Genomic DNA, 10,328 nt, shown 5'->3' with positions numbered 1-10,328 from the left:
GGGAGAGAGAGGGAGGAGCCGGATGCTGCGGGGGCGCCGCGCAGTGGCCACGCCCCCTCTGTGAGGTGACCACGCCCCCTCGCGGTGAGGTGGCCCCGCCCACGGCGCCGAGGCCCCGCCCCCCGGCGCCATGCCGAAGGTGGTGTCGCGCTCCGTGGTGTGCTCCGACACCCGCGACCGCGAGGAGTACGACGACGGCGAGAAACCGCTGCACGTCTACTACTGCCTGTGCGGGCAGATGGTGCTCGTGCTGGGTGAGCGGGGCGCGGGGGGGCGGGCGGGGGGCGGGTAGGGGGCGGGCAGGGCCCCCCCTGACGGCGTGGTGCCGCAGACTGCCAGCTGGAGAAGCTGCCGATGAGGCCGCGGGACCGCGCCCGGGTGATGGACGCCGCCAAGCACGCGCACAAGTTCTGCAACGCCGAGGAGGAGGAGAGCGTCTTCCTGCGCAGGTGGGGGGCCGGGGGGGTGCCGGGGGGCTGCGGTGCGCCCCGCTCAGCCGCTCAGCCCCCTCTGTGCCCCCAGGCCCGAAGGCATAGAGCGGCAGTTCAGGAAGAAGTGCGGCAAGTACGAGATGCTTCACCCTCTTATAGTACCCTTCATCCCTTAATTTTTGCTCCTGCGTGGCGGTGGCTTTCCCTTAGCATTTTTCACACCCTGCCCGCTAGGTAGCTGTAGGAGGCCAGGACACGCGTTTTCTCGCACACAGATGTGTTTCTATTCCAGGTGTGGACTGCTGCTCTTCTATCAACACCAGCAGAAGAACGCTCCGGTGACGTTCATCGTTGATGGTGCTGTGGTCAAGTTTGGGCAGGGCTTTGGGAAAACAAACATCTATACGCAGAAGCAAGAACCTCCCAAAAAGGTAACCTGCTTTAGAGCAGTAAAAAGGCTGTCTGGGCTTTTCAAAGAGGTGTGAGTAAAATCAAATAACAGGGGAGGAAAGAATAAAAAACAAGAGGAAGAGAAGGACCTGTAAACAGTGACTCAGTTGTGCATCTTCTCCCTGTCTGTTTGCCTTAAGTTTATGATGCAAGAGGTTGCTGGAGCTTGGAGTCCTAACACTACAAAGCAAAACAAATTTGGCAGTCTGGACTTTGCCTTATTTTGGGGCTCAGTTACCAGAAAGTTTCCATTTGTAAATAGATCAGGCTGGTAATCTGAATGGTGATTCTCAAAATCTGGCTAATCCACTGCGTGTCAGTGAGTTTGCCTCTTATGATGACAGCTCTAAGCTCAGAAATCACTGGGGATACTTCTGTGCCAAATACAGAGTTCAGGAAATCTTTATGACTTGTATGAGCAGAAATAGCTCCTAGGAGCTCATAGGAGGAGAAATAGCCCCTAGTGGCACAACTCTTCCCGGGTTTAACAAAATACTTTGCTTCTTACCTAGGTGATGATGACCAAACGGACCAAAGACATGGGCAAGTTCAGTTCTGTCACGGTGTCCACAATTGATGAAGAGGAGGAAGAGATCGAAGCAGTGAGTTTTCTCTGCCCTTGGTGGCAGTCCTGTGGGCTGGGCAGTTGTCCCAGCTGGCCACCGATCAGAGCCGATGGTCGTCTCACCGTTGGGATGAGATGTTGATGCTTTAGGGTTTGCTGTTGCAATGGGGCACTGTGTGTGTTGCAGAGGGAGATTGCAGACTCCTACGCGCAGAACGCAAAAGTGATCGAGAAACAGCTGGAGCGGAAGGGAATGAGCAAAAGAAGGCTACAGGAGTTGGTGAGTGCTTTGTACAGAGTTGAACACAAGTCTCAGAGATCTGTTAGCTTTGCACACAAGCTATCTGGCTGGTCAGACTATGACCAGTGCATGGCACAGTCATGTGTAACAAGTAGCTTTGGGAGGACCATTCTTCCTTTACAGGTTGTGCAGAGATATTTTTCTACCCCCCTTGAACGTAAAATTGTATGCAAGTACCTATAGAGCTAACTGAAGAGCAGACAGCAGAGATTTTGCAGGGAGACCTCCCATGGCCTGTTAGACGAGGAGCATGGAAGCAGGGCACCATGCTGAGGCTTTCTCACTCAGCACCCTTAATGCCGTGCTCTCAAGCCTGCTCGACAGATCAGGTCTCTGCCAGGAGGTATCAGGGCAAACTAACACCGTAGTGGAGGACATGCCAGCTCAGCTGCTGCCTTCTTCAAGGGTGCCTTGAAGAATTAACAGCAAGAACGTTACAGCTGATCTTACCTGCTGTGACAGGATAGTAGGAGATGGGGGGGGGGGGAGGAGAGAAAAACGTGCAGCATCCACCTTAGGATAGAAGGTGTGAAATTGTGTTGTGTGCAGTTACTTTGGGGCTTTTTATAACTTTAAAGATAGTGCTCCCTTTTGGTAACACAGGGGAGGAGAGGCAGAAAAAGGCTTGAACTACTCTTGCTTCTGTGTGAGAGGCTTGCAGTGGTCAGATAAGAAGGGCAGACTTCACTGGAGCACTGAAAGGAAACATTTCCAGACATTATTTAATTGTGTCATTTTTCTTCATCAGGCTGAGTTGGAAGCCAAGAAAGCGAAGATGAAAGGAACTCTGATTGATAACCAGTTCAAATAAAGCACTCTACGTCTGCTCTGTATTTGGAGACAGGTGAAAACTACCAGGAACTTCAGCGGATTTGTTCCCAAAGACCGTGTTCAAGAGCAGTGTGCTGCAGCCAGGTTGGAGGATGAGTACCCCTCTGGTGTAGGCGATGCTCTCCTGCCAATTTTATTAACTCAAATAGCACTGGGGACTTTGCTGAAACTGCTTTTCTGCACAATGGCAAGCAGTTCCAGCCAGAATATTTAGTTTTCAGAAAATCTTTGCTCGATGCCTTTGTGAGTTCAGTGCACCTTTACATATCTTTTTATTTTGAGAATTTTCAAATGTGTAAGACACCCATAAATGTACTGGAAGATAGGACAATTGTACAACAAAGAGATCGTTACAAAAGTAAGCTATGTTCATGTTGTTCATTTGGATATTTTTAAAATGTGTTCAAAACCTGCAGCATCCTCAGAGAGGTGCTATTTCAACACAGGTTAGAATGACTCTGATGCAAGGTTTAGGGATCAGGCTGCTTCTCACCCTGAGCAGCAGAGAGGCTGTCACAGGCAGTCAGCGCAAGCTTGGCTGGAGGTCTTAGTCCCTGGTGAACACTGGAAAGCTGCAGTTGTACAGAATTACACTGCCCATTACGAGAACATGAAATCAACCCTATTTTAAGCTACTGAAAACAAAACCTGCCTGGTATTACACCACTAACGAGTACAAATATATAGCTGGAAACTACTGCAATGATTGCTGATCGTTTAAGGTAGAATACATTTGCATCTCTGAATGTTCTGCAAAACAGTAGTTGCAGGTGTAAAACACGGAGAAGAAAACTTGTGAATGCATTGAACATTAAGGACTTGGACAAAGACAACAGTAAGAATCTGTATAAAATGCATTGTTTGGGAAATACTACTCTGTATCCCTCACATGATGTAACTACACTTCACCCTGTGTCATCCCCATGTCAGTGTTGCTCTATGTGGGATTAAATGTCATGTTATGGATTTGAACTAAAATACTTCTAGGGCGTCCTTACTCTCCTGAGTATGGTTAACGACCTGTGAGCAGTGTGTACGATGCTTCATTTCTCACAGTTCTTATGAAGGATTTCCTATAATCAGTATACATTTTCCATCTGCCTTTATAACCTTAACTGGGAAACGGGTCTGCTTAGATGAAGGACGCGTGCCTCTTCCCTTGGAAAATTAATGTGTGAGGGAGGGAAGGAGCTGGCAGCCTGGGTGGGATGTATTGGTCAGTGCTGGAAGGCAGAAGTCTGGGTGCTGACTAATGCTAGGATGGGGAAACACATACTCAAGTTAACTCGAGCAGTGCTGATCTTGTGCAGTGCTGATCTTCAGCTAATCTGAAGCCTGTTTCTAGAGCCCTCATGAAGTGTTGGGTGCCTAACAGCTGGGAAGTGCTGGACAAAGGAGTGGGAACGCCTCCTTTACACAAAACACTTTTCCAAGTGCGGTAGCACAGTCCAGCCAGGTGAGGGCCTTAGGGCTCCCTAGGAGCAGCCCAAATCCCTAAATAACCTCGTCAGCCTCCCTCCAAGGAAATATTTCTCCCTGGACCTCTGGAAAGGGCAGAAGACATCCATCATTTATACACAATGTACTGCTGAATTCACCTGCCTGTTCCTCTGAAACTAGGTGTACTTAATTGCGAACACCTGTATTCAATTTTCTTTAGAAGTTTTATTGAAATTCCAAGTAAGAGCCAAAAATGGAATATAGCTTAGAAGTTTGAAAAGCGATTTTGAAAATGTGATGTCTGATTGGATGCAGACTTAATCCCCAGGTGTCATAAAGGATGAAATGCGGTCCTGCTCCAAGAGACACCAAGACCAAGCGCCCACTCCTGACTAGTGTGACTTGTGTGCCTTCCTCCGGAAACACCAAAGATCAACGCTCAAGTGTGGTGTTGGCCTGGTACTAAGTCTACCACATACCTGCCAGGGTTTTGGTAGCCTTAAAAATGGGGTGCAAGTCCAGGTGGGGTTAGGAGTGGAGAAAAAGCCTGTTGGAGTGGGACTGCCAAAGCCAGGCAGGCAGGAGAAAAAAAAAGAAGAAAAACAAAAAAAACAGCAGGGAACCTGTTAAATAAAGACACAGCTGCAGATCTTGGGCTAAGGATCAGCCAACAGTTAGGTAAAGCTTACAGTTACAGTTAGGGTTAAGGTTGAGAGGGACAAAACATGGGGCTTCAGCTGAAGTGGGGCTGTAAAGGGGTGGCCAGCAGGGCTGGAACATCTCTGCAATTTGATAAGGCACAAAGAAATACGGTAAGCATGCTGCTCAGCACAAGTTGGCCAAAGTAGCTATTACAACCATCACCAACTTCTCCAGCTGCAAATCTCAAGCCCTGAGGCAGTGTTAACAGCACAGCAAAAGCACTTTTTCTCACTTTTAGAATACCAGCCTGTGCACAGCGAGTGTTTGTTTCATTCTTGTAATTAGAGAGCTGCCTAGTTCATCTCAGGACTCTCATGGACTCGGTCAGAAAGGGGAATGTATTCTGCCAAGCTTGCCAGCTCTTTTATATTTTTAATACGCTCTAATTATGCAGTGTGTGGCTGAAACATCTACAAAACAGACTCTGACATGATACATTATTTAGCGTGTATTTCTCACCATGCTTAACTAGCCGTAGGTCACAACAATTTAAATCAAGTTGGGGTTTTCATTTCTAGCTCTAAGTTAAAAGATGTTATCTGACAACTGCAACAGGAAGCAGGGGCTCCGAGTTGAAGTGCTCGATTTAAAACAAAACGTCTTGTTACAAATAAAACTAGCTATTCTGTAAAGTTTCTTACACCCTGGTAGGAACTGGTTAAGCTGCAGTGTTCAGACCAAAGGTCAGATCTTGTGTTTCCATAAAGAACAACCTTAATTTTTATATCTCTTTAAATAGAGGTGAGTAATTTTTTTTTTTCTCTTGCTGAGCTTGTATGTAAGAACTTGTCCGGATGTGGCGGTAATGCAAAGCAAAGCAGCATGTGAATTAAAAGTGGAGGAGGAAATCTACTCCAAAAATAATGTCACACACAGCCAGTCCTACCTTAATGTGTTTCATGGGTTAGTCCATTCCAGTTTCCAAGAGCCTTAGGAACAACACGGTCTGAATTGCCGTGTCAGGGTAATTCCATGCGTAGCATTGCTGCCTTATTCCTCATAACCTTTAAAAAAAAGAAAAAACAACAACAAAATCCACACACAGCTTATAAACATTGAACAGAAGCAGTAACCAGAAATCCCTGATGTTGATTGCAGTTGGAAATGGAGGCGATGCAGCGTCCCCCTGCTGCCACCCCACGCACAGGGGCAGCCCAGGAGTGCTGGGCAGGGCTCCAACAAACGGCACCCGCTGGGGCCAGGCGCCTGTTAAACATTGCTGGAGCTCTTCACGCGCTCCTGCAGTGGTGGAAGGGTAACCCAGGTGAGCTGGCACAGAGGTACTCAGCTCCCCAGCTCCATGTGCAGCCTCATGGGGTGATGCCACTCAAAAATGTTCAAAGCTCAGCCTCAAAGCATGAAGGAGGTAAATGTTTCTGGCCAGCTATTACAGCTCGCCCTGGGCTGTGCGGGTCCTGGTGTACAGACAGCTCGCTGTGACTCCCTGGGCTATTGCAGTGGCTATTAATAAACACAGCAATTTTTTTTGGTGCCTGACAAGGCAAGCAGCTGGGGAACAGTGCTGACAGACCAGCCTGAGCCCAACCAGGCACAGATTATGCCAGTGCTATCCAAAAGGCCCATCAGGCTGCATACAGGCAGGCCCACGGCCCAGGCCGGCCCTGCCACTATTTCATCTGCACCCAGCTGCTGCTACGCATATCAAAGTCCGATCTGCTTGTAACTTCTGTCCCCAGCACGCTGGGTTTTGGGTGGACGTCAAGGGATCGATTTACCCTGCGTCCTCCCCCCTCTCCAGCTGTGGCCAGGCCAGGCCACGCAGGAGCTGCTCCAAACATTTAGCACCGCTCGGCACCTGCCCCGGCCCCTGGCAAATATTTAACACCACCCCGTGCCCAGCCTGCCTGCGTCAACAGCTCATAAGCCGGGGATTTACAGCCAGGAGCTGCCGCCAGAGGGGCTGGGAGGAAAGTGGCACCACGGGAGCTCGCCCACCACAAACGCCAGCAAAGGTGCAGCCCCTGAGGCGCAGAGCATGACCTGAGGGACGGTCCATCCTCCTCACAGGAAAATTGTGTTTAAAAAGAAAACCCCCACAATAACAAAGCCCCTACCTCTTCAGAGATGCGTTCCTGTAGCAGGCAGGCACAGCAACAAGCCCCTGGCCCCCAGCCCACACTACTTGCTGAGGCACCAGAGGTGCCCCATGCTGCCGGCCTGTGCTCCCAGCACGGGAGGAAAGCCTTCAGAAAGACCCTTTAAATCCAGGAGAGCTCAGCAGCAGGTGGCGATAACCTCTGAGAGCCCTTAATTAATTGTGTTTGCACAGCCTGCCGGGGCCCAGCACGGTGCCCGCAGCTGGTGGCACGGCTCTGCTGCTCACGGGGAAAGCTCCAGCCCATTTTGTTCCTACCGCAGGTAGTGGGGAGAGCTCAACCACGGGAGCCCAAGGATGGTTGAAAAGCAGCAGCCGAGGCTCTTGAGTTCTTGCAGCCTCTCTGGCATCCGCAGAGCCCCGTGCCAACCTGTGCCACTGTCCCCAGTCACAAAGTCACTCAGCCATTCTCACCGACCTGACCGTGCTGGCTGCGGGCGGCCAGCACCGCGCTTACACCCAGCTGCCCCGGTTCCATTTCAGCAGTAACAACAGCTCCTGCCCTTTGGCACGCAAGCACGTGTCTACCTGCCTCGGACAGCAGCTGAGATCAGTTTCAGTGATTAACTGTTTCCAGCAGATCTAAGCAGCCAGAGGACCAAAGAAGAGAGGCAGCGAGGAATCGCCCACTGTTGGCCTGGTGCTGGCTGCACGCAAACCAGCAGCTGTGCTCGGGCAGCTCACAGACCCCAAGAAGTCTGGGTAAAGGCCAAACCACACACACTGGGAGTCTCATTTTCCCCATACTGCCCCAGCAGCACAGAGGAATTTCCTCCCTCCTCCAGATTTGGGGCTGGGAAAAGTTCAGCTTTCAGGGGGTAAGCGATGGGTCTGGAGAGCTGGCTCGCTGCCTGCTGAACCCCGCAAGGCCACAGGAACCAGCTTCTACATCCCAGTGGCGCAGCACCTCCGTGCAAAGGTGAATCTAGCCAGGGGCTTTAAAGAAAGAGCAGCAATTACCTGCGCTTATTTTCTCTGGCTGGGTTTTAACATGTCCAAGTAGGGAGTTCAGTTTCTAAGCCAGAGCATGTGATGCCAGCTCTTCTCTTCCAGACTGCAGTAAATATTCCTTCGACATTTCCCCAGTCTCCCAGCCATTTAGCTCAGCAGGGAGGGCCGATGCTTTGCAGGAGAAGGTTGGTTTGGGCACTTCACATTTTTAAAGAGGTTTAATCAATCCCACAGAACAGACATGCCAAAGGCAGGACTGCTGGCACAAGGCCAGCACATCCCCCTTAGTTACTACCAGTCCCCATTGCAGCACCCACTGCTGGCCTCCATCAGGGAGGAAACACTACACAGCTTTCTCTGCAGACTGCATTGTGTTCACCTGCTGGAGACCAGATGCAGTCTTCCTCCTCTACAATCACTATGCAGAGGTCCCTCACCCCCCTCACACTGCAGCTGCTGTGAGAACAAATACGAGACAAGGTGAATCGGTGTCAGATTTTTATTTCTTTGTACTCTTTAAACAGGAGTGACTGAAATAGAAACCATGTTTGAGTCCCATCAGGGGGGAATGACTTGAGAAAGACAGGGCAGGCGGTTGCCCCTGCCCCATGCCAACCTGTATAAATATCTGTCACTTATTAGTAACTAGACAGTTTTCATACAAGTCCATGAATGGTCATAGATAACATATTATAACATGCCAGTTCACAACAAGAAATAACTTATGTGTACTTCTTGATTTCATCATACAGAACTAAGACAAAAGCACCACCCATTCCTCGGAGTACATTGGACCATGCACCTTTGAAAAATGCCTTGGAACCCTCGTCTCGGGCAATCTTCCGCCAGCAGTCAATAGTGCCGGTGTACATTATGTCAGCTGCAGGAAACAGACAGCGTTAGGAATCAGGTGCCCATGACCCCCAAAATCCAAGTCAAAGAGGCCTAGTGTATCTGACAGTTTTACAACCTCAAGTACATTTCATTTCTTGACTTACTTTCCCCAGTACTATCATGTTAGAGAAGGAGATGGCCCAGGAGATATGCTGTTGCTGCTGGATTACCCCCAGGAGACACTGGAAGGACTGGTTTGAGCAGAAGGCAGCTACTGTTTGCTAGACACCAGCACTTCCACAACCAAAAGCTATTGCAGGCAGCCAGGCTGAGCCTGCAAGTAGGGACGTTGCTTCCTGGCCCAGAGACGCTAGTTTGCAACATCCTTGGACAAGCTCTGCCTTTCCTACATACTGAAATAAACCTGACTTGTGCATGCCACTTTACAGGAATGCTGCACAGACTGATCTGTCTGCAGGCAGATCTGCCTGACAGCTACTTCTGCAGCCCCTCCTTTAAACTGCAGGGTATATGAGGACATCGACAGGTTTTGGCAAAAACTAAAATGCTCTGTCTTCACCTCAGATCCACCATCAACTGTTGAATCTGTTATACCCAGCATTTCCCAACACAAGGAGGTAGAAACTTACTTCCTTTACGCCCAGACTGCATCATCATGCGACGACGAACCGTATCGAAAGGATAGGAGGTCAAACCGGCAACAGCGGTAACCGTCTGAGCGATCATCCAGCTCACAACGATGTGGGTGTTCTTTGGGTCAGGAAGCATTCCTGCAGAAGAGAGGTTTGGCGTGAGAACAGCAGGTGAGCCACCAGCACACACACTACAGGTCTGCTGCAGGCCTGCAACTCCATTTTAGCGCGATTTCACTCCACCTACCCTTTGCAGTGTCATAGATGCCAAAGTAGGCAGCTCTGTAGATAATGATGCCCTGGACGGACACGTTGAAGCCTTGGTAAAGGCCCCTGAGGCCATCCGACCGGAAGATTTTCACCAGGCAGTCACCAAGCCCGCTGAACTCTCGGTCGGCCCCAGCTTTACCCACGTCGGCTGCCAGGCGGGTTCGGGCAAAGTCAAGGGGGTAGACGAAGCAGAGGGAGGTAGCGCCGGCGGCGCCTCCGGATGCCAGGTTACCGGCAAAGTACCGCCAGAACTGGGTCCGCTTGTCCACGCCACCCAGAAAGATCTGCTTGTACTTGTCCTTGAAGGCGAAGTTAAGCGCCTGGGTGGGGAAGTACCGGATCACGTTGGCCAGGTTGCCGCGCCAGAAGGAAAGGACGCCCTGCTCCCTCGGGATGCGCACCACGCAGTCGATGATGCCCTTGTACTGCTTGTCGGCGGCGATCTGCTTGCTGGCGTGCTGCACCTGCGGGGGCCGACACACGGCCGTCAGCTCCGCTCCCCGCGCCCACCCGCCGCCCCCCTCCCCATCTCCTTGCGGCGACCTTGGGGCGGCCGCGGCCCCCGTCCCCGCCGCTCACCTGCAGCAGCAGCTTGACCCTCTCGATGGGGGCGACGGCCGTCTTGGAGATGGCTGCCGCCACCCCTCCGGCGAGGAAATCCTTGAGGAAGGACACGGCCGCATCTGCCATGGCGGGAGGCGGCGAGGCGAGGCCGGGCGAGGCGCGGGCGGGAGGCGGCGCTGCGGCGGTAGCGGGGCGCGCTGCCGAAATGGCCGCCTTATAT

General features: G+C 51.2%; 2 protein-coding genes and 1 long non-coding RNA gene across 3 annotated transcripts; 1 reads left to right on the top strand and 2 right to left on the bottom strand.

Moving 5' to 3' along the window:
* Window positions 1-94: 94 nt before the first annotated feature.
* On the top strand, window positions 95-2,940 carry STEEP1 (STING1 ER exit protein 1). Its single transcript, XM_082770653.1, has 7 exons — window positions 95-254; window positions 332-449; window positions 523-564; window positions 724-862; window positions 1,394-1,483; window positions 1,634-1,726; window positions 2,496-2,940. The coding sequence occupies exons 1-7, from the start codon at window positions 131-133 to the stop codon at window positions 2,556-2,558; spliced, it is 669 nt and encodes a 222-aa protein (XP_082626779.1). The 5' UTR covers window positions 95-130; the 3' UTR covers window positions 2,559-2,940.
* LOC309883015 lies at window positions 2,892-5,871 on the bottom strand. The gene is made up of 2 exons (XR_014318391.1): window positions 5,607-5,871; window positions 2,892-4,800 (listed from the first exon to the last, which is right to left on the bottom strand). It is a non-coding gene; the product is annotated as an uncharacterized lncRNA (long non-coding RNA).
* A 2,403-nt stretch (window positions 5,872-8,274) lies between these two features.
* On the bottom strand, window positions 8,275-10,313 carry SLC25A5 (solute carrier family 25 member 5). The gene is made up of 4 exons (XM_082770974.1): window positions 10,124-10,313; window positions 9,522-10,008; window positions 9,272-9,412; window positions 8,275-8,667 (listed from the first exon to the last, which is right to left on the bottom strand). Exons 1-4 carry the CDS (start codon window positions 10,232-10,234, stop codon window positions 8,510-8,512), a joined length of 897 nt encoding a protein of 298 aa, XP_082627100.1. The 5' UTR covers window positions 10,235-10,313; the 3' UTR covers window positions 8,275-8,509.
* Window positions 10,314-10,328: the final 15 nt, after the last annotated feature.

Source organism: Aythya marila (genome assembly GCF_965140915.1).
Source record: "Aythya marila genome assembly, chromosome: 13".
NCBI classification, from domain to species: domain Eukaryota; kingdom Metazoa; phylum Chordata; class Aves; order Anseriformes; family Anatidae; genus Aythya; species Aythya marila.
The sequence above is the reverse complement of the archived record's forward strand: the minus strand, read 5'-3'. Positions and strand labels throughout refer to the sequence as shown.